Source organism: Thalassophryne amazonica, chromosome 5, assembly GCF_902500255.1.
Source record: "Thalassophryne amazonica chromosome 5, fThaAma1.1, whole genome shotgun sequence".
Classification (NCBI taxonomy): Eukaryota; Metazoa; Chordata; class Actinopteri; order Batrachoidiformes; family Batrachoididae; genus Thalassophryne; species Thalassophryne amazonica.
Genome location: NC_047107.1, coordinates 78,801,923 through 78,826,172, shown reverse-complemented (window position 1 = coordinate 78,826,172; position 24,250 = coordinate 78,801,923). Strand labels below are relative to the sequence as shown.

At 41.4% G+C, this 24,250-nt stretch overlaps 1 protein-coding gene across 1 annotated transcript in view; it reads right to left on the bottom strand.

Moving 5' to 3' along the window:
• Positions 1 to 1,034: 1,034 nt before the first annotated feature.
• hsd17b4 (hydroxysteroid (17-beta) dehydrogenase 4) overlaps positions 1,035 to 24,250 on the bottom strand; it is an 80,667-nt gene continuing 57,451 nt past the window's right edge. The window contains exons 13-25 of the mRNA XM_034170626.1: positions 15,809 to 15,921; positions 15,479 to 15,602; positions 15,254 to 15,305; positions 14,129 to 14,200; positions 10,979 to 11,082; positions 10,816 to 10,881; positions 10,393 to 10,462; positions 10,125 to 10,231; positions 9,525 to 9,611; positions 9,288 to 9,374; positions 6,273 to 6,411; positions 2,143 to 2,270; positions 1,035 to 1,421 (exon numbers count right to left, since the gene is read on the bottom strand). Of these exons, the coding sequence (XP_034026517.1) occupies positions 1,332 to 1,421; positions 2,143 to 2,270; positions 6,273 to 6,411; positions 9,288 to 9,374; positions 9,525 to 9,611; positions 10,125 to 10,231; positions 10,393 to 10,462; positions 10,816 to 10,881; positions 10,979 to 11,082; positions 14,129 to 14,200; positions 15,254 to 15,305; positions 15,479 to 15,602; positions 15,809 to 15,921 (1,239 nt within the window). The 3' untranslated portion in view covers positions 1,035 to 1,331. The remainder of the gene's footprint in view (positions 1,422 to 2,142; positions 2,271 to 6,272; positions 6,412 to 9,287; positions 9,375 to 9,524; positions 9,612 to 10,124; positions 10,232 to 10,392; positions 10,463 to 10,815; positions 10,882 to 10,978; positions 11,083 to 14,128; positions 14,201 to 15,253; positions 15,306 to 15,478; positions 15,603 to 15,808; positions 15,922 to 24,250) is intronic.

Below are 24,250 nucleotides of genomic sequence, written 5' to 3'. Positions count from 1 at the left end.
TTCTCGACCTCTGTGCTGCGCACATGTAGTTATCCAGGTGCTAAAGCACCGCCCTCTGGCGGTCAGAAGGAATGAAATAGAAACCTGCTTCAACTCTGATGTGCTGTTTCATTGCATTTTAAACAGATACTTGCAGTAAATATAGACGGGAACAGGTGTATTTACTGTTCACACTTTTGATTAATCTATTTCAACTAACATGTTTCATCTTGTTAATTCACAATATCTTAAGAATTTACTTGCTATTCATGAATATATTGGCTGAGTATTTACTTCATCTTACCTCAGTTATAGAAAGTCTTTCAGTCAAAAAAAAAAAGTGTGTGTGTGGGGGGGGGGGGCGACTTGAATCCAGTGTTTCGTTGCAGCTGGCAGGTGGTAGATGAAGCAAAATATGCTAATTGTTCTGTTACTGGTGGTTTTTGTTTATTTTGGTTTTTGAATGTTACGCTGGGAGTGACTTGCTTTTGGAGCCAGCCTCAAGTAGTCATTCAAAGAACTGCGGGACTTTACACTAATGCATTCTTTCAGCACTGCTTGCTTGTAATTCAGTACGTTTTGCTCCCAAGTCCTGTTCCCGGCTGACGATATAAATGAGAGGTGCATGGTGTAGAAGAATTATTGCAGGTACATCGTGTTACTTAAGTCTCCCCGGACAGACTCCGCTTCAGGCCTGATTTATATAATTATAACAAACTCCCTTTGAGGTTTTACTGAATTTATGGTACCTTCAGTGTGAAACCAGGCAGCAGTGTAAGACGGACAAGAAAGAAACCAAACAAACATTTGTGACTTTATTGTGTGAAATAAGATTTAAATTTTAATTGCAATGAATGGCCACAGTTACAGTAAAATAATTCAATGCAATAATTATTAATTTTCTCAAAAATCTGCAAATAGTGTTATCCATAGATAATATTGAGAAAATAACATTTCATATGGTTTGTTACAGTATTAAAAACAGTTTCAGTCAAAATTAAATAATCAGTTGAATTATGACTTGAGCTGTTTAATTATGACCTTGGCTCGACAATAGAAGGGCTGAAGATTTTATTTCTGAATGTTCTGCTGCTTTAAGTGTTCAGATACAAAAAGACTGTCAGAACAGAATAAAGACTGTGGTCAGGTTTTACATTTGAAGGCTGATGTGTTTAAAAAAAGACTGTTGTTAAATCATTGCTTTTGTCGGAGTAAAAAAGAAAAACCTGCATTCTCATGAGTGAGCAAATGGAAAATCATTTCATGATAACAGTGAAATAACTCATAAAACAATTACTTCAAGCAGTCAAAGACAAAAGTGCGCGGGGGTTGGGGGTGGGGTAGTTTGGTGCTCACAGTTTGGCGTAGTCTTTTAAGATGACCTCCAGCTTCTTACTCATCATGATGTTCCCTCTAACCTTCAGTTTTCCAGCAAAGAACGCCTAACAGGAGAACAAAGGCACACCGGAACATTATTTTCTGGAAAGTACAAAGTGGCTTTAGATGTGGAGCTGGTTGGCTGTTACACGCTTTCCAGCACACGGGGATTAAAACGGGGCCAAGCTGCCTCTGGCTAACGGCTCACAATAACGATAAAAGCGACACGTGCGCACCGGTGCTGTGGCAGCGCAGCAGAATATTTATAAGGTTCAGAGGTGTGAGGTGGAAAGTCTCCTCCTCCCTTGGAATCCATCACGGGATGACAGCGAGCAGTGTCCTTTTCATCTCCACCAGCTCATCAGTTTCCACCTCCTGCTTTCATGGTGTCTGATGATGAGGCTGGAACAGCCCCTGGTGGAGGATCTTCAGCACCACGAACTGATGATGCTCTTTGGTAAGTGCACACAGACGCCAGCCTCAGATCAGTATCAAGCGCCGTGATGGCCGACAACACACGGTAGACATAACAAGTAGAGGTGATTGATCATCCGAGTGCTGGGTGAACTTGATTTGACAGATCGCTGCCTTCCAGTGATTAGACCACATGATGGGATGGCTCTTCAAAGCTGAACTCTTTATTTGAAGTGCACTCAAAATATCAGAGACTTTTCTGTGTGTGTGCTGGGAAATGTGAGTGAAACATCCACACCACACTTGTTTTTTTTTTTTTAACTGCTAAGTTCCTCTGTAACAAAAAGCCAACCGGGTCTCATCCCTCGTTACCTGCTGAGGATTGAGTTTGCCCCGCACCACCTCCATGAAGTCTTCATCCGACACTGTGAAGGTCACGTCTGCCTTGCCGCTGTACAGGCCTCTGTGCACAGAGCCGCTGCCGTTCTTCAAATCGATGGCTGAAACAAAGTATGAAAACAAACCGAGTACTGAACATCCCATCTCTGGTCCTGCGCTACACTTACATAGTTATTATTACCTCATTAGCACCGCCTGCTTCTTACGTTTAGCACTTCTTTCAGTTTAGGTACAAAATGCCAACCAGGATTAAATTAACATCACAGCCTGATGAATGTTTCCAGAGTGTCAGCCTGTGAAGTTCCAAGTGGAGACGGATGATTTTCCATTTCTGAGCAATGAGCAATTCATTAATTAAATTAATTATGATTAACTAATTAAATGCTAATGAATTTAGCATAGCAGGCACTTCAGTGGGACAGGAGTTGGACCACCAATATACAGACCTGGCTTCGATCCTGGTCACCCTACCCCTCTGTGGACCAGACACTTCATCTGCAATGTTCCAGTCCACCCGGCTGTAAATGGGTACCAGCCTTAGCTGGGAAATAACCTGTGATGACCTGACATCCCACCCAAGGGGAGTTGCAGACTCAAACCAGATCCCAGGATAAGCACCAGTACCAGTGGGCCTCGGGGCCTGAACAGGACATTATCTCTATGTTAAATTCAATTATTTTGCATCCCTTTTAGAAATCAGGGAACAGTCATGATCACTATCCAAAAGAACAACACTGACAATAAATATTACTCCAGTAATATTAAGGAGTTTTTTCTAAATATCGTTTGCTTACTTCAGACATTTAACATGATCAAACTCAGCAGCACTTCATTTTGTTTTACTTCTGCACCAAAAGCCATAATAAATGTTTCTGTGATATTGAAACGTTGCTCCCTTGAGTCTGATCTGCTTGAACGATCAGATGGAGTCTTTTCGCACCTAAAGGAATCAACTTCATTTGAATTTAGTCACAATTTTACATTTTCACCCAGTCCACACACTGACACACAGACACACCTCTGAAGTAATGAGTTTAGTCTCTAACACCTAAAGCCCCTTTCACACCGGGCCCACTTTGAGTTGCGTCGTGCGGCGTCATGGCGATGCCATGTGGAAGCAACCCAGTGCCGAAACGATGTAGCTCAACGCCACAACAGCGCGAGGGACGCAAACGACAAAGCGAATCGGACGCCAAAAATTAAACATGTTTAATTTTTTTGTGCCCTGTGCTCGACGCAGAAATTAAGTGGTTTCAGCGCAAGTCAGAGCAATGCGATGGTACTCAACGTGACTGGAAGCAACACCCTCACAATACAACATTACCTGATGCTAATTTATGATTCCTGCTGTGTTCCATTGTTCCCGCAGTATAAATCAGGCAGGATTGTTTTTATACCGTGTACACAATGCAGTAAAAACTACAAGCTCAAAAAGAGCATAGAAAAAAACATGTTGACTGCAGCTGCAGCTCCTCGCACTTAAATTCTCTCACAAATGTGTTTAAATAAAGTCCATAAAAGTCCTGCTCACAGACTGACTGCCAGAGACAGGACATGTCCACATCCAGTAAAAAGTCCGGACATCTCCAGTCCACGGACGATTCGTTCACGCGTACACATGTGAACAATAAAAAAAATAAAAAAAAAACTGTCTGGCTGCTGCAGTTCCTTGTTTTCCCCTCAGACTCTCTCATAATTGTGTTAAAACAAAGGACAAAAAAGGGCATAAGTCCTGCTCACAGACTGCCAAAGACAGGACATATCCACATCAAGTGCAACTCCAGACATCTCCACATTTATTCACAGACGGTTCATACGCGCACGCGCAGCTCGCAGTCAAAGGACGAAAGATAAACTATAACAGAACTCAGAGCGCAGACCTGCAGCTCAGCACAAGAACAAATATAAACTAGAAGAGGAATCAGAGTGCACAGTCTGGCTGCAGCCAAACTGTGCACTCTGATTCCTCTGTGCAGGCTGCGTCCTCACCTCCTCTCTGCCCCCCTGCTGCGCGCCCCTACGCAGACATTCCTGCGTCGTCATGACGGCACAAGAAACAACTTGAAGCAGCCCCGGTGTGAAAGGGGCAGAGTGCTGTAAAGGTCACAAGAGAGTTCATGATGTTGTGACACCAAAATAAATCCAAAAAAAGCAAAAACCCTACTTCTGTTAGGGTTTAAAAGTTAAAAAGTTCTTCACTGTAACTTGACAGTAGACTAGCAGTGCTATCAGCTTTGGCTGTGGCAACAGGCAACAATTCCCATGTGTGAAATATACACCAAATGATGGTGGCCAATGAGGGACAAATGGGCAAAGGCCACGCTAAATACAGACAGATAATGTGTGGAAAATGTAGTGAATATGCACCTTTCTGCAGGGGCAAAATATAAATCAAATCAGTTTTAGTATGAAAGGGATGGCATGTTCACTTGGTGCAAAATATTCCAAATCTTTCTGCATTCAAAATTTACATATTTATCATCATCGTATAAGGGGGGTTATTGTGTTCCTCAAATAATTGCATTGAAGAATGTTTAACTTAAAATAAAACCCTCTGTTCTACAAATAATTTTAGTGATTTTAGTCACTGTTGAACCATAGAATGTTTAAACTAGATAGTTCCTGAAATTTTAAAGGACACCAAAACCATAAAAATTTACATTTAGGCTGTTAGTGACCATCCGATGATCCACCGGGATTACTTTGTGCACTTCTGTGACTGGCTTCAAAGTTTATGGCATTTGGAGCAAACAGCTATGGAGACTTCCGAAAATAAAGTACTCGTGAGTACTCAGTTGTTTCCGACAGGTGAGGTAGCTATTAGAAGCGTTCCAGCGTGCGCTTCTGAATAAACGCAGAGGTTGTTATTACAACCTCTGCTCAAGGATCAGCTTTGTGCACAATTAATTATGAACATTGTTATCAATAAAAAAAAAAAAATAATAAAAAATAAAAAAAAAAAATAATAAAAAATAAAAAAAAAAACGGCTGCTGCTGGGGGAAAAAATGTCGTGGAGACATTCATGTTCACAGCGGCAGAAGCTGCTACACATCTCTTCAGTTCCGCCCGCCCGCCCGCCCGCCCACACACACACACACACACACACACACCAGCTCCAAATTCACACTTAAAGTAAAAAAAAAAAAAGCTTGCCACTCCAAATGTAAACTCCACACGATCAAAGCCCCCACACGCACACACATGCACAATCAGCGACTACAGCTCCACCTTTAGTTCTCTCACGATTGTGGCATGTAAAGTCCATTAACTCCAACTCCATTAACTTATTCCACTGTAACAAATCCATCTCTGTGCCATGAAGTCTGTTAAAAACAGCGTCATGGAGATGTCCCGATCCATGTACACAGCATCAGTAAATCAGCATCCACAAAAACAGTGCATCACCATACACTGAAAAAGTTAAGAGATTCAGGGTGAAGTGTGTCATCTCCTGTCTGTAAAACCTGTGTAAATCTGAGCCATCACTTTCAAAAGAAAGCTCAGAAGCTTTGTTTTCTGACGGAGCAGGTCTGTTTCCCTCTGTCTGTCAGTCATCAGGATGTTTCTGCTCATTCTAACATGGATGTCACACACTGAAAAATGCAGAGAATTGCCGATTGAGACATTTTCTGGAAATGCACCTGCTAACGCTCAGAGTGAGAAGAATAAAACACATCAGCAATCACTAATTATTAGCACGTGTGTGGAGAGACTTACAGTCATGAGTACTTTTATGCTGTCTTGCTAACTGAGACATTAGAAAACGTGCAATATGTCCTTTAAAGTTTCCTGTCGGTTGGTACAAAGTGGCTTATTTATCATGTGTTCAGGATTAATAAGCCTTAAAATTTTAAACACTAAGATTTACACTTTACCATAATATGAAATGGAGAACAACAAATGTGTCACAAGATGGAAACAGTCAAACTTTAAATTAATTGACAAAAATCGATTATTTTCTCATCTCATCATCTCACTGTATTAGCACCAAAGTGAATAATGGGATGATTTGTTAGCTGACTAATACAATTAAATGGTGATGACTCAGATTATTATGGGTGCGTGTTAGTGTGATTAGCCGATTTGTAGTTTGAAAACTTACTCCACTGAGCAGCGGTTTTGCCATTTTTTGTGATCTCCCAGCTGAACACAGCTTTGACCTTTTTCACCAGTTCTGAGCCAGACTGTTTTATACGACAACCAATCTCTGCAAACACCAGCTCACTCTGCAGACCTGCCCCCTGCAAAAATAAACAAACCCTGAATCAACCTTCCAAAGATGCACAGGAGGTAATGGACATCTTTACTATTTTAGCTCACACCGCCGTGGTGTAAGTTATGGAAATAGGCTCTAGTTGTCACACCAAACCATCACACACCCACGATATTCGAGTTCATTTCACAGCCATCACACAAGAGTTCAGGGAGCACCAAACCTTTTTCTTAGCCAAATCAGTGAGTGTCCCTCTACAGGACTGATTCAGTGGGAGCGTGAGGTCCTTCAGGACAGATATCCTTTAGCCTCTGAGTGCTCGACTCAATAGTGATGCCACATGAGAGAAATCGCATTTTAAAGAAATTGCTATATTATTAAGTTGGGCCTGTGGGAATATACTGTGCATCTGGAAAGTATTCACAGCGCTTAGCTTTTTCCACAATTGTGGAATGTTACAGCCTAATTCCAAAATGGAGTAAATATTTTTTCCCCCTCAAACTTCTACTCACAACAGCCCATAATGATAACATAAAAAAATATTTTTGCAAATTCATTAAAAATAAAAAACTAGGAAATCATATGTACATAGGTATTCACACCCTTTGCTCAATGCTTTGTTGATGCACCTTTGGCAGCAATTATAGCTCAGGTCTTCTTGAATATGATGCCACAAACTTGGGCAGTTTTGCCCATTCCTCTTTGCAGCACCCCTCAAGCACCATCAGGTTGGATGGGGAGCGTTGGTGCACAGCCATTTTCAGATCTCTCCAGAATCGGATCCAGGTCTGGGTCATCTGAATCTGGGCTGATGAATCATCACTCCAGTTTGAGCTCAAGAGAACTTTGGAGCAGGTTTTCAGCCAGGACATCTCTGTACATTGCTGCATTCTTCTTTCCCTCAATCCTGACTAGTCTCCCAGTTCCTGCTGCTGAAGAACATCACTACAGCATGATGCTGCCACCACCATGCTTCACTGTAGGGATGGTGCCTGGTTTCCTCTAAACATGACACCTGGCATTCACACCAAAGAGTTCAATCTTTGTCTCAGCAAACCAAAGGATTTTGTTTCTCATGGTCTGAGAGTCCTTTATATGCCTTTTGGCAAACTCCAGGCAGGCTGCCATGTGCCTTTTACTAAAGAGTGGCGTCCTTCTGGCCACTCTACCATACAGGCCTGATTGGTGGATTGCTGCAGAGATGGTTGTCCTTCTGGAAGGTTCTCTTCTCTCCACAGAGGAATGCTGGAGCTCTGACAGAGTGACCATCAGGTTCTTTGTCACCTCTCTGACTAAGGTCCTTTTCCCCCGATTGGTCAGTTTAGACGGGCGACCAGCTCTAGGATTTACACATGATGGAGGCAACTGTGCTCATTGCAACCTTCAAAGCAGCAGAAATGTTTCTATGCCTTTCCCCAGATTTGTGCCTAGAGACAATCATGTCTCAGAGGTCTACAGACAATTCCTTTGACTTCATGCTGGGTTTGTGCTCTGACATGCACTGTCAGCTGTGGGTCCCTATATGTAGACAGGTGTGTGCCTTTCCAAATCATGTCCAATCAACTGAATTTACCCCAGCTGGACTCCAATTAAGCTGTAGAAACATCTCAAGGATGATCAGTGGAAACAAGATCCACCTGAGCTCAAAAATCTAAAAAATCCTGTCTCGGAGGACTACAGACAATTCCTTTGTAACGTAACAATATATGGGAAAAGTGAAGCACTGTCAATATGTTCTGGATGCACTGGAAAATAATCGATATGAATCGGTATCTAGATACAAACATGCACGATGCGAGTATCAATTCATTCAGTGTGCATCGATTCAATTGACAGGTTAAATCATGATCGCATCGCTCGCTGCGTGCTTGCATCAATTTTTTCCCGAGGCACACTGAATGCACCATCCGTGCTTCACGTTTTGTTTTGAACACAGACAGAAGCCAGAAAGCACATTTCTACCACAACAAAATGGAGGTCTGCGAGAGGTTGGAGATTTCTGACGTAGCTAAAAAATTTAAATCAGGCATTTGGAGATACTTTGGCTCTTTTAAAAAAAATACGGGAAACTTCACAAGACGCAGGTCATTTGTAAAGAATGCCATAGTGCTAAACCACATGGCTGCTGCTGCTCCACTCCGATATTCCTCAGACTGTAAACCTCCAGCAAAACTTTGGTGAGAAAAGTATCTCAATTTACTTTTGCCAAGGCAGTACTCTGTCAATGAGTGACTCTAAGTCACTCATTGAGAGTGATGTTGTCTTAATGTACTGTTTAAGTTCTGACAGTGTGATGAAGCAGGTTCCACATATGAGGGAACTGATTCCTGTTCCATAATGTTGAATCTGGTAAATTTGCCGCTTATAAGGAGTAAAACAAATATTCTGTCTCTAGTAGAATCAGAAGAAGAATACCATAGTACCATACTGAATTGCAGCTTCTTATTTTCCATTTAAATTGTTGGTATAATTTCTTTGCATCATGTTGAATCGCATCGTATCGCACCAAATCGCATCATATCGCACTGTGAGGAATTGAATCGCCATCAAATACATATCAAATTGTATCGAATCGGGAACAAGGGTGAATCATATGGCATCGTATCTTCAGTATCGCGAAATGTATCATATCGAATCGTTGTGAGTGATGAGATTCATATGCCTAGTATAAAATGTACGCATGCTTTAAACTGAACTGATTGACAGTTGAGTTTTCCCAACCCTGGCACTGGCCCATCAGAGACCAAAATGAAACAGTGAGTATGAAATCATCATTTTTACATCATGGAAAAGACAAATCTCTGAGATAAAAACAAAGAAAAGAAGGGTCAAGAGTCCAGACAAGAATTAAATGAGAGGCAGAGAAACTAGTGTTGGATAAAAGCATTTTTCCAAATAACATACATCAGTGATATTTTCTGGGAAAGCCTCTGATGTGCTGTGTAAATCCACGTAAGCTCCAGAGAGAACAACAGCATCAGTTTCTGTCACCTGGATCAAAGAGCAGAACACCAGTCAAGAAAAACACTCCCACGTCAAAATACGAAAACTATGTGGATCTTCATCGTACGTTACACATCAATCAACAGGTATGATCACTGCAGGCAGACGACAAACCAAGCAAATTTATGTAAAACTGACTTTGCACTGGATGTGAATCCTGTTTCCCTCCTTCCACATCTCAGTCTGCAGCGACTGCCCCGGCGTCACAGGCTTCACAAAGCGAACCTGAGCAGAAGAAATTCGACTGATGGTGGCAAAAGCTGAGCAACAATCTGATGTGCACCAGCACAAGATAAATACTGGATTTATTTTAAACATACACTGAAGACTTTCACAAATCAAGGACACAAATTTATAAATAGTTCAGAGGTGAGTCTGTCCTTGTATGCATTGATATCAAAAGCAACATAATTTTCATATTTATGTTACTGTGACCCAACACACGGAGTCAATACGAAGTCAAGAATTTCAACAAAATATTGGGTGCAGTGTTGAAGATGAGACAAATGCAAAGAGCATCTTAATGGGTTTACAGACATGCAAAATGTTGGAAAACTCAAACAGTTTAGAAAAAAATAAACCATTAAGATTCTGAGTGCAGCCAGCTCATGGTGAGATAAGAGCACAGAGCAGCTCAACAATGTGCTTAGTAATAATATGCAAAATGTTGGAAAACAAAGAAAATGAGGAGTATCACTGAGTCTTATCTGATCAAATAATAACAAGTGTAACGCTAACCTTCACAGCTCTGAAGCTGGACGGGTCATTGTTGGCGAACTGCTTCAGGACGTGTCTGGCAGCGAAGCCAAAAGAGCACAAGCCGTGCAGGATGGGAGCCCCGAAGCCTGACCAAAGAGCATTTTTAAATACATCCACGTTTAACTATGCATCAGACCCAAAAACATCAATCGATCTGCTGTCCCACAGAATGACTCAAGCCCGGCACAGAACATTTTTCTCTGGTTTCTTCTGCTCCTATTTCTACAGGTTTAGAGTGCAGTCTCACCTCCCATGGCAGCAAAGCTGGGATCAATGTGAAGAGGGTTCCAGTCCCCACTCAAACGGTACAAAGCCGCCTGCAACCACAGGAGAAACAAACACTGTTCAGAACGGTATCTAATTCATAAACTCCTGAACTTACACAGATGCAGGATGGCATTAAATTATCATGAAGACAACTAAAATAAGAACGTCTTTGAAGCCATTTAAATTCCTCGAGGGATGTAGTTTTTGTTCTTTTATTTATTTTTTACTGCACCTTACAGTTAGCAAACTTCTGCAGCACGCTGAGCTGCAGGTCTTCACATTTTCTCTAAATCTTGATTATTTCAGCGGTGCTCAGAACCAAAACAATATGTCCCATTTCCAATTGCATACATCAAGGCGCAAGATTTATTTTGCAACAGATCCCACACACGCGCGCGCTCACTTGGTCTCTTGTGGTCGAATCAATCACCACAGCATCTGGTGTTCTTTTCGGTGGAGGCAGAGTGGCCTAGGGGAAAACAAACAAAACACCATGCAGCATTTATGTACAACAGGGTTTTTTTGTTTTGGGCAGAGGGTGTTTTTTGGAAATGTGGAGGATGTACTATGGCTTTGTCAGAAGTTCTCTTCCCTCCAAATCCTCCGGCTCCGACCACAAACACGGAAAACTGGTTGTAGCACAGCAGCTCGTCACCACTATAGGTGTTCACTGTGGACCAGCACAAACATGGCAGTCAGTTACCACCATGCACGAGAGTGCACAGCTACAGCTATCACATTTAACATTTATCTAACACAGGCATCAAACTGTACAGTGTAAAACATAAAGCAGGGGTGCCCAAGTTCGGTCCCTGAGATCTACCTTTCTGACACTCTTAGTTGTCTCCCTTTTCCAACATACCTGAATCCAATGAAAGGCTCATTAAAAGCCTGCAAACACGTCTTTCATTTGATTCAGGTGTGTTGGAACAGGGAGACAACTAAGAGTGTCAGAAAAGTAGATCTTGGGGACCGAACTTGGGAACCCCTGTTATAAAGAATTTTAGTCAAATTTTTTAAACTGAATTCAACATACAGGGAATAATTCAATTTAGGATATCATAGTTATGACCGGTCCATAATCATAACAATAATTAATGTTAATAAAAAATAAATAAACAAATGAATGACTGTCTACTCAAATTGTTAAAAAGAACTAAATTATTTGTAAACATATCAGCAAGCATAAAATGCAAGTTCAACATTTTGAGAAAGTTTTTCCCCCCAATTTCCATGATGGAAATTTGTACCTTAGTACCTGAACAAATACAAAGAACAGTTTCGTAGGCTACAAAAGCAGAAGGAGGCTCAGATTCTGTTTGATTTTTCTTTACAGCTGCTCAAACCACCATTTGGTAGAATCGAGTCTGAGCCCCACTGTCACTCATTTTAAGTTCCATCCAATAATCAGATGATGGCGCTATAATGTTGGGAAAGGATGGAGACCCACACACATATGAGAACTGCAAAATACTGGCACAGTGAGGTTACAGTCAGATGCATGGATAAGCAACAGCGGCTCAGAACTTTTCAGTATCAAGCTTGTATCACAAACTGAACATAAACTGGCCATTTTTGAGAAACTCTACATTTCCCCAATGGTTTTAAGTCTGAGGTGTAACAAGCAAAGGTAGGGTGTTGGATAGGGTTGTGAAAACCAATGATTTTGGTGTTTTTGTTGGAGAGGAAATGTTTACAGACCTTGACTTCACAGACGATGCTGTGATCTTTGCAAAAATCAGTGGATACTCTGACTGCAGCACTTTAAAAACTCAGTGAGGAATCGGAGTGTCTGGGTTTGCTATTGGTCTGGATCAAGACTGAAATTCAGGCTTTTAACAACTTCTTGGACACAGCCATCAGATGTATATCTGTATATGTGAAAGTGTTAAACTTGCAGAGGCATTCACTTATCTTGGCAGTGACATATACCTTATCACATGTCTGTTTATGTATCACGCCCTGTATCATGCCCCGATGTTTCTGTATCAGATACGATATGAGGGGCATGATACAGGGCGTGACACATAGACATGTAAAAAGATATTCATCACATATTACAACAAAAATAAATGACAAGAACCATATAATTATAGTCAACTCCATTTGTCAATTTTCAGCAAAGAAAGAACAAGGAGCCCTCTCTTCTCAGCTGAAAAAGGCCAAGGAGACCAACCTGCCTGGCAGAAATACTTTAAAAACTAAATTAGAGATTACAAAATGAAGAGATTTTGGATTTTTAGGCCAGTTGTACAACTCGTTGCAACCTTATGGACTCGAAAGCAGAAGAAGAGTCCTCCTTTCCCGTTGTGGGATCAATAAAGTTTATTTTATCGTCCAAGACTCTTCAAAACACTAAAATGGGTGACAGGTCTAATATAGTAACTGGCTGTTATTTTTGATCTTTTTGCTGCACCACTCTTAAAATATTTTTATATCTTTGACTTTTTAAAAAAAAAAAAAAAACAAGCTACAATCTGATTCATTCCAAGAATCTGTACATACAACAGTTTAGAATGAGGAAAAGACCAAATAAAGGAAATAATTTTATCCATTCACTATTTTACCATTCTACATTATTTTACTGTATTTTTGCTCTTTTGACTGCTTTACATTTGTTTTCAAGTTCAATAAAAGTTCAATAAAACTATACATTGGAATTAAAGAAATGTTTCTTAGATTATTTTAAACATATTTAAAGGGTTTATTTAAAGTCTTCATAGCTTCTATATTATAATGTGACAATATTGTAGGCAATGTGACTTCACACAGTTGTAACTAGATTAAGAGTGTGAAGTACTCACAACTTCAATGAATTGAAACTTAGGTTTTACATCACAAGTACAGGGGAGACTGACTCTGATTTCAGTTCATTCATATTTTCAAGACAGAGTTACCTTGCATTTTTAAATTGAACTAAACCTGTTTGTGGTAAACTACTATTCATTCTACACCTTCTAACAAACTTGACATCTCTATAGGTTTTAGAAAAGTGGACACCAACCAACAATGCGAACGTAAGTGTGTGTTTAGTACAACTGCTTGCCTGCCAATCAATCACTGTGAATAGCACCATTATCCCATATGTCCTGGCATCAAGCATAAATAGCGTGAACACATTATTTTCTCATTACAAGACATTCAAAGCGAAACCACAGTCTAATCAAAGAGCTATGTGGAAGCTGATTGACAAGATAAATAAATTAGCAGCTGTCAGAAGGAATCAAAGGCTGCTGTCAAAGTACCGGTTGGTCTATTCAAATTGGTCGGTTCAAATTAGAACACAAACAGGCATAAAGATAAACATGCTACTTCTACAGTACGTTATTCTGCTGGATCATCTGGAAATAATTTTGCTTCCAGCCTAAGAGGAAAAAACAATCTGACTAGTGTCTATCAAGAAATTTACACAGACTCTCACTTCCCGCATCCTTGGGAAACCTCAGGTCCCATGTCATTTATTTACAGTCAGATTAATTATACGGTAGAACGGGGTTACTCTAATACATCCATCTCTATGGAATTGTCAAACTGAAATATGAGCCATTCTCAGTCCATTACTTCAGTCCCTGAAGACAGACTTTAAATTAACTTTCATTAATTCAGCCTAAAAGGCAACTTTCAGCAAATGACACATGAAAGTGAGGAATATATGTCAAAATGGAACAAACACACAAAGTGATAAAAGCTGTTAACCCGAATAGGGAAAAACTCACCATCCAAGAGGATGACTGCTCCAGATCCTTTGTCTAACACATCTGCTATGGTGGCCTGAGAGGTCAGTTTACCTGAAAAATGTATTCCATACATGGGTTACTTACATTTAAAAAAAAAATATATATATATATCAATTACCATAATTTCCGGACCATAGCGCGCACCTGAATATTAGCCGCACCTACCATTTTTAAAAAGAAAAAGTAAAAATTGTACATAAATAGGCCGCACTTGTCTATAAGCCATGGGTCTCCATGTTGCAATATGAGATATTTACACAGAAAGATGTTAGAAAGATTTTTTAACTTTTATTTAAATACATTCCGTAAATGCTTTTTCCCTGAAGTGTTACACGTAAATAGTGACGCGCACGTCACCCAGTGGGTACACGCACGGTGTCTGCTCCATGTGGGGAACTGAGTAATTTTAATCTTTCTTGAGATTTTATTGTGTGTAGCCGGGATCAGATGGATTCTGTGGTAAATGAGACATTAATGAGGCGCTGTGACTTTTTTTGACTTGTTGCGCTAAGACAGAGAACTGGTGGGGAAGGTTGGGGGCAGAAGGTGCTGCTCCTCTAACTGATCTGCCAGCGCAATTCTCGTGTTAAGTGCCAGAGAGGGACTTTTCTTCACTAAAATGAACAGGCAAGACCTTATATTTACACTGTGTGTGAATTTACACCGCATGAGGAACGCAGCTTTCAGGAAATCAACTGACAGCAAAAAGCCTGTAAAAATCCATAAATTAGCCACATCAATGTAAAAGCCACAGTGTTCAAAGCGTGTGAAAAAAGTAGCGGCTTATAGTCCGGAAATTACGGTAATAATAATTTTAAGTATTTCACAGTATGCATTAATTATGATGTCTCAACAAACAGATAAAATGTGTTTCAATTCAGTGGCAACATGGCTCAAAATCAGCTGTTTTAGTCAGTATGATACAACTCAGCTTCAAGTCTAAAGTGTCTTACACTAGAATAGTCTCATTAAAGACATATCAATCACTGTAAAATGGCTCAAAGAGGCTGTAAAATTGCTTTTCAGTTCATTTTAATGGAATTGTATTCTATACACTGCAAAGTAATTTGCACTTGAGAACTAAAGTAGTACAGAAAGAAATACCTGAGGTTGGTAGAGGTTTGTAAAGCTCCAGATATTGCTCTCCATGTAATACCTGATCCAAAATATTGGACCCACAGTTACATAAAACCAAAGAAATTCAAAGACCAAAAACATCATATTTGTATTAGTGTGTGTGTGTTTGTGATATACAATGTAGACACAAGTATGTATAAGTACATAGAGTAACACATTTGAGACTTAGCATGTGTTTTTAAAGATGCCTGCCTGTGTAAAATTGATGTTGAGTCCAGGAACAGAGGACAGACCGCCCTCCATCATGGCAGACTGGGACGGAATGACCCCAAACGTGGGGAGGCAGCTAAAGTCTGGATGGCCTTCATACAGGAACCTACGTGAACATGCTGGCATTACTCAGCTGTCAAAATTCACATCATGCAGAGTACAAACCAGTGTTTGTAAGCCTGAATGGATTTCAACATATTTTCTTGTTGCAGTTCAAACAATGGAACCACTGTCAACTGTTCACGTTTTCTTTCTATTCCATTTTTTAATACATCGCAAAGGATGCTAGCACATGCACACACTGAGACATACCTAAGGTGATCTGGGTCCTTAGTCGACATTCCTACCCCCAATGCATAGAGGATACACTGGGTGTGGGAGAAGCTGAATGTGGTAGCTGGTATTTTATATCCAACTGCCTCCATCTAACCGGGGGAAGAGAGGAAAGCAATTTAATGAATAAAATACAGCGTCAACCTGTGGTTCCGACAGACAAAACTAATATGTACTCCTGAGGTTTGCAGGAAAGTAATAATGTTCATCCCATGGTGGATTAGCTGCAGCTCAACATCTGAATGCAAATGCATTAATACTGTACATGTAGTTAGTTCCGGCCGAAATATTTTGCTCTCTCTCTCGCTCTCTCTCTGTTTGAGGTACGATGAGGTTAGATCCCTTTAGCAGATGGATGCAGTGGACAGAAGCACACTTTCAGCAGTCTCCTGTCTGAGAGTGCAGCCTGTCTGAGGAGGATCTTTGGATGGAAACTGTGGACTGTAACCTGAGGACTATAACATTTCTGTTCTAGTTTTGTATGTTGGGAAATTCTTTGTTGTATTTTTTTATTTGATTTTTGTAAGCAGGTGGTTGCCCCCCTCAGTCTACTCTGCCTAAGCTTAAGGTTCTTCGTCAAATCACACCCGAGGGAGTTTTTCCTTACCACTGTTGCCCAAGTGCTTGGGGGTTGGTAAGGTTAAACCTTATATATAAATAAATGACCTGAAATAAACAAATAAAACTTGTCTTTGATTTGTGATTTGGATGATTTGAAAAATCTGTCCAAGAATATATATTATTAGCACTTACTAGGGTGTTCCCTGGAGGTTACAATTACTTTGCATGGATGCCGATATGCTATAATGGCTTGCTAAAAACGGATGAAGAATGAAAGGCACGTCAATAATGTCATTGTCCGCCCACTACATTGGTATGGTCTGGAACAGTGTTTTAATACTGCGGTATCTTCACACAATGTGGCTATACCACATTGAGCATCATTTCCTATACACTGAACAAACACTTTTGTTTTTGCTCCCATTTTTCATGAGGTGAACTCAAAGATCTAAAACACTTTCTATATACACAAAAGACCTATTTCTCTCAAATATTGTTCACATATCTGTGTTAGTGAGCACTCCTTTGCTGAGATAATCCATCACACCTCACAGGTGTGGCATATCAAGATGCTGATTAGACAGCATGATTATTGCACAGGTGTGTCTTAGGCTGGCCACAATAAAAGGCCACTCTGAAATGTGAAATTGTGCTTCACTGGGGGGTCTGGGGGGGAGGTCAGAAAACCAGTCAGTATCTGGTGTAACCACCATTTGCCTCATGCAGTGCAACACATCTCCTTCACATAGACTTGATCATGTTGTTGATTGTGGCCTGTGGAATGTTGGTCCACTCCTCTTCAATGGCTGTGCAAAGTTGTTGGATATCGGCAGGCACTGGAACACTCCGATCCAGAGCATCCCAAACATGCTCAATGGGTGACATGCCTGGTGAGTATGCTGGCCATGCAAGAACTGGGATGTTTTCAGCTTTCAGGAATTGAGTACAGATCCTTGCAACATGGGGCCATGCATTATCATGTTGCAACATGAGGTGATGGTCGTGGATGAATGGCACAACAATGGATCTCAGGATCTCATCACAGTATCTCTATGCATTCAAAATGTCATCCATAAAATGCACGTGTCCATTGTCCTTAACATACAGCTGCCCATACCATAACCCCACTGCCACCATGGGCCACTCGATCCACAACGTTGACATCAATTTACCCACATGACACTCACCCACAAGCTGCTACACATGCTGTCTGCCATCTGCCCTGAACAGTGAAAACCAGGATTCATCAGTGAATGGAACACCTCTCTCACGTGCCAGATGCCATCGAATCAGAGCATTTGTCCACTCAAGTCAATTACGACGACAAACTGTAGTCCGGTCGAGACGTCGATGAGGATGACGAGCATGCAGATGAGCTTTCCTGAGATGGTTTCTGACAGTTTCTGCAGAAATTCTTTGGTTCTGCAAACCGACTGTTGCAGTAGCTGTCCGGGTGACTGGTCTCAGATGATCTTGGAGGTGTACGTACTGGATCTGGAGGTCCTGGGTTTGTGAGGTTGCATGTGGTCTGTGGTTGTGAGGCCAGTTGGATGTACTGCCAAATTCTCTGAAAGGCCTTTGGAGACAGCTGATGGTAGAGAAATGAACATTCCATACACGGCCAACAGCTCTGGAGGACATTCCTGCAGTCAGTATGCTAACTGAACACTACCTCAAAACTTGCAACATTTATGACATTGTGCTGTGAGATAAAACGGAACACTTCAGAGTGGCCTTTTATTGTGGCCAGCCTAAGGCACACCAGTGCAATAATCATGCTGTCTAATCAGCACCTAGATATGCCACACCTGTGAGGTGGGATGGATTATCTCTGCAAAGGAGAAGTGCCAACTAACACAGATTTAGACAGATTTGTGAACAATATTTGAGAGAAATATGTCTTTTGTGTATATAGAAAATGTTTTAGATCTCTGAGTTCAGCTCATGAAAGATGGGAGCAGCAAGGCCAACCCGGACTGTAGCGGGGCCAACCCGATCTGTGCAGCTCTGCCTCCTGCAAGCACTGCTTTCTCAGGATTCCCCCAACTCGCTCTTGAGCCCCCTCAGTGCATCCAGCCTTCCCATCCATTACCCAGTGAGTCTGGTCACTGTGTCATGGCACTGTTTGTTTTTAAACTATGTACCATTGCCGCTAGTGTGAATGAGCAGTTGTCATGGTGTGCAATGGTACAAACAGTATGGAACCAAATCTGCAGGGTAAATGGAAGCACTATAGGGCACCGCAGTCTCGTTTGAGGGTGGGCGCTAAATGGGTAAAATATGACGCATATGATGTAATTTCTCTACTTCTGGGGGGAAAAAACCCACGGCATTTTCAATAGGTTTTCGAGCAAATTACACGTAAACAAAGGAAAAATGCAAAGAAAAAGTAATGATGCAGTGTGTACATCTTCAGTGCAGTGGGAAGAAAAAAAAAAAAAAAAAAATCACATCAGAAATTAGTCCAGCTTTTCATTCCAACCTCCTGCCAACAGCCACCAGACAGCACAGTGGTTTTGTTTTGTGTGTGTGTGTGCACGAGTGCACGAGGATGTGCACGTGTGTGTGCGCAGAGTGCAATGGTACCAAACGTATGGAACCATAATTGCACTCTAAATGGAACCAAGCCACACTCTAAATGCAATGCAACACAAATGGGATGAATGAATCCATGTCAGGTGACATACAAAGCACCAATCAAATGACAAGGATCCACTCAAACCAACTAACAATGAACATGAATAACTAAATATAGAAATACATAACTGTTTCCTGTGAACACCTAGTGACTCTTACACCTCCACTTCATCCCTGTTTTATTTAAGTTTAATGACAGTTTGTTTTGGTCAAACCATATTTTGAATTTGTTAATATCTTCAGGGATTTCTTCCAGAACTATCTGCCAAGCTAGAAAACTGCTGCATCCTAGTAAGAGCAGAATATTACTGGAATGAATTTGAATAAGGAAAGTTGGTTTTTTTTCTCAGCAAAATGGATGCTGTGCTCACTGCAGTTTATTGTCTGGAATAGTGCCAGATTGCATTTCAGAACTTCTAGAATTCAAAAATTTTCATCCAGGTGGTGTTGGGGGGTAATTTCGGGTTTCAGCTTTTTTTGTTTTTCACCACTTTCATCCATGAATATGTCAATCGTGAGCAGAGGCGATTGCTCTAAGACTGCAAGGGAAGCTCAGCTTCCCCTAAAATGTCAAAAAATAAGTGATCAAATATATACTGTTGTGTGTACATGTCATTGACTAAATATGCGCTACAACGTGCTCAACTTTTGTTCAGAATCAGCTTCTTATCACTGGTAACGACGCGGCTTTCCTCTCACTCATTCCCGCAGCTTCACAGTGCTTTAAACAGTGTGGACGCTGACCATCCACAGAGTTCAATAGCGACGCAAAGAGTGCAGCGAAACGAGACGAGTCATTGGATAAATGCTGGGCTTTGTCCCGCCCATCGGACGCTCAGCATCTCTGGGGGTCTATGGGGCAGTGGGCTGGCCTCGGCTGGCCCGGACGCTCAGCTTCTGCATGATGATTGGATGATCTGTCTGAGGCTGAATCCCTTTCTGATTGACAGCGAAATGAGCGAATCAGCGATCTTTTGGTGTAAACATCCGTGGGAGCATTTTTTAATTTTCATTTTGTTCTGAGTTGAACCGGAGACTTTCCTAATGCTCTTAGCGCCATTTTCTTTGTTAAAAACAGCTAGCGACAAATCAAGCTTCTATTTCTGGTGGTTTTTTTTTAGCTGCTTGTGTTTGGAGACTGACTTCTATCACTCTTTCTGACTTCTATCGCAGTTTCTGTCCCTACCGAGCAGCGGGTACTGCTGAGCCCCTCCACCGTCACAAAGCACTCACAGGCGGACACACTTCACATTAGCCTCGCGCCAGTCCCAGCTAGCGAGCTAGCAAGCTGCATATAATGGCAGACAATTTGAATGTTGTGGACCGGATTTTGGCGAAGCCATTTGATAGTCTTCCTTACGAAGAAAAACTTAGAGTTAAACAGCAGGGCAGATCAACTCCTCAGATTAATTTGGTGCAAAAGGTGGGGAAAAGTAACAGGTCTTTTCAGTCATCAGCTGTGTTTTCTGGTATGTCCCATGCAATCCAAAATGACTTGATCTCTGCTCTTTCAGCCACTGTTTCTGATGAGATCAAGGATGAAATCCAGGCTGCTCCCTTTTTGCATGGCAGGTGGATGAAACAACTGATATAGCTTGCCATGCTCAACTCTCTGTCACTGTTCGCTATGTGGATAGGGCAGGTAAAATTCAGGAGTGCTTTATTGGATTTTTTGATGTTTCTGGGGGAAGAGATGCTCAGGCTGTTTTTGAAGTCTTGAATGAGAACATGCAGGGCTACAATTTCAGGGAGAAACTTGTGGCGCAAACCTATAATGGTGCTGCTGTCATGGCTTTAGCTCTCAATGGTTTGCAGGCCAAAGTTAAAGCAATAGCCCCCAGTGCAATGTTTGTGCATTGCTATGCACACAGACTGAATCTGGTTCTGTCTCAGGGGGCTAAATGCTTATCTGAGTGCAGAATATTTTTTGCATCACTCTCTGGGTTTGCCACATTTTTCTCAAAATCCACAAAGAGGATGTCTTTTCTTGAGTCTGCAGGCTGCTCAAGGTTGCCCAGAAATGCTCCTACTCGATGGAATTTCACATCACGGATAGTGAGCACTGTGGCAAACAATTATGATGCCCTCCTGCAAACTTTTGAGATGATCATTGCAGATAAGTCCATGGATGATGACACATTAGACTGTGCCAAAGGTCTTCTGATGAAACTGGAGGATTTTGAGTTTGTGTTCATGTTGTACACATATGAACAAATCTTCTCTGAGACTGATGTGGTGTTTGACATTGTCCAGCAGAGAGCTATGGATGTTCTGTACTGCAAAAGAATTGAGTCTCTTCTTGCTTTTGTCAAAGAGAAGAGGTCAGAGGGGGCTTTCCAAGCTGTTTATGCCAAAGCAGCAGATCTCACATCAGACCCACAAACTGAGCCCATGAGAAAACGCTGTCTGTCACGACTACAGGATCCCAAGGAGCGCTACAGAAATCTGTACATGGCCAACCTAGACAATCTCACATAGCAGCTACCTTGGCGTTTTGCAAATTTGGAAAGTCTGCGCTTCTTGGAATTGGTCAATCCAGGGAAATTAGATGAGATTAGAAAAGTGTTTCCCGAGGAGGCATTTCAGAGTGTCCTGAAAAGTTTTGCCCAGTTCTTTGATTCAGGGAGACTGAGGTCTGAACTTCAAGTCCTATATTCAGACCAGGACTTGCAGGGCAACAGGGGAAAGCTATGTGATTTCTTGCTGTTTCTGAAAGACATGGAGTTGGACAGTGCAATGCCTCAGGTGTACAAACTATTGTCATTAGTGGCAGTGATTGGAGCTACATCTGCAGATGTAGAGAGGAGCTTCTCCTGTTTAAAGCAGCTCAAGTCTTACACCCGCAACACCATGGGCCAAGGCCGTTTAAGCAGCCTAGCTCTGCTGGCCATTGAGAGGACACTAGTCAAGTCCCTGGAAAAGACGCCTTGTTGGTACGACAGGGTCACAGATCATTTTCTTGAAAAGGAACGGAGGGTAGAATTTACGTATAAATAAACCGACACATTTTATGATGTAGGCCGAAATTGAGCTTCCCTCCTTGAAAGACCAGAATCCGCCACTGATCGTGAGTCACTTTTGTGCGGATTAAAGTCACTAACTGGGACTCCTGTCTTGTTGCGAGAAATGAGAACCGTCCTCCGTTCCGTTCACACAGGTCCAAACACTGTGCGGCTCTCTGCCGAGTCAAGTTAGAAGGATAGAGTCCAGTTTTAGAGTCCATAACTTCAAAGCGAAATGCCGTTTAAATCAAATGACACCTCTTTCCAAACGTTGTAATACAAACAAACTGCAATCAATCAAAACTTTTTTCCTCCCAAAAAGAGATGTCCTGAGCTGACGTGCAGCAGCCGGCTAAGTTCAGCTCAGATGTATGGAGAGACATTTATGCCAAAATGTCTGAAAGGAAATGCCTTTGACAAAAACTACAGATTTTATTTATTTTTATTTTGTCCAGAGATCAAAGATCCAGTGACCAATTTAAAATGTTGACATAGAAAACCTGTAAAGCCTACCTTTAGTACACAGAAAATTCATAAGAGGTACTGATACGGGAATCGATAAGGAATCGGATCGGTATCGATAAAATCTTAACAATACCCATCCCTATTGATGAGTGATGGTGGATATGGTTTGTATGTGCTTATGTAGTGTAAGTGATAATAATATGCTTTTATTCAAAGATGGAGGGGCGAAGAAATGCAAATGTAATGGTGGGCTGCAAATCATAGATGGAGGGCAGATGATTAACCATAGCACCCTCCAAAATCATGTTATTGTATAATCAGCAACATTCCTTATTTTGCATGTTATATGGATCCAGCACTTTAAAAATGCACTCCTGAGACAGACTCTGGATCTGACCAGCACAGGTATAAAAATAGATCCTGAACTTGACTGGTAGCCAATGCAGAGATGCCCGGAAACACTGATGCATTGAGGGGAGGGCTGTTGTTGTTTTTAAACTTACACTTCGGGTGACCAGCAGCCTGAAAATGAGCTGAAACATCTTAACAAAGCAATAATGGATTGTTAATAAGAAACATCAATGGAGGTAATTTAAAACTCAGAATGGTGGAACCTCTGGCTGTACTGTAAATCATTTTAAGACCTTATTAACACCAAGCTGACAGCCTTTTCTGGTAAAACCTACAGCAAATTCTTCAATCAAGACTCAAGGTGATGAGGCATTTTCTCAGGAACCATGACTATGGAGTGATTTATCTTCCTTAGTGTTTGATTTCCTCTGGTCTTTCATTATAGGTTTACCTACAGTAATGAGGTGATGTTCTCACCCAGGTCTATGCATTACCTTGTGCAATACCAAGCATTACCATCAATCAATCCATTTTCCACTGCCGGATTGCAATGGGATTTAAAGCCTGTGTGGCTATCACTCTGGGGTGGAAACGCAACGGAAACGGAAAGGAAACGGGAGGGCAAGAAGCAGCCATTCTCACAGAAAAAGGACCATGTTATATGAGTAACTCAGCTTGTGTCCTTACAGCTGACTGGTACTTCAGTTACAGGTCCTGAAACCTTCACCTGACTACAGATAAAGACATGATAATTTAATAATTCTCTGTAGGAATATAAATAGCCACCTCCATGTCAGCTGTCATCTATTCAGACACCAGTGACTCATAGCCCCTCCACACTGTTTGTGCTTTTGACCATTATACTTCATTCATCACAACAGGTAAGGGTATGAAAATAAAGCTGAGTGATAAAATGAGAGTTAGACTTTCCAACTGTGCATCCTCTTTAGCATGAAAGCCCAGAGCAAAACCTGTATCACTACAGATGTTGCTTGAGTATGCCTGTCAATCTATCTCACTCATGAAAAACATCCTATGATAGTTGAACTTGAGCACTTGGGGCAACAACTTTACAGAAAGCCAGAGGGATCAATCCACTATTTTACAGCAAAATACCACAGACTGAAATTTGAAGGTACTAACTCTCATTTTCAACTGTTACACATTCAACGGCAAAACATCTCAGTGTGCCCTGGAGCTCATGTTCTGAAGACGTCACCACAACATCAGCATCTACAAAAAGCAACATTGCAATTCCAGCAACTCGGCAGTGTCTTGTTATTCTGTCCATGAAAAATACAGTGACAAAGACAACTTTGGCAGATTCCAGCACCCACTCTAGTTTCTAACAACCACAAAGCAAACTCACAAGGTCATTATGATTTTCCACCCAACACAGTTGTCT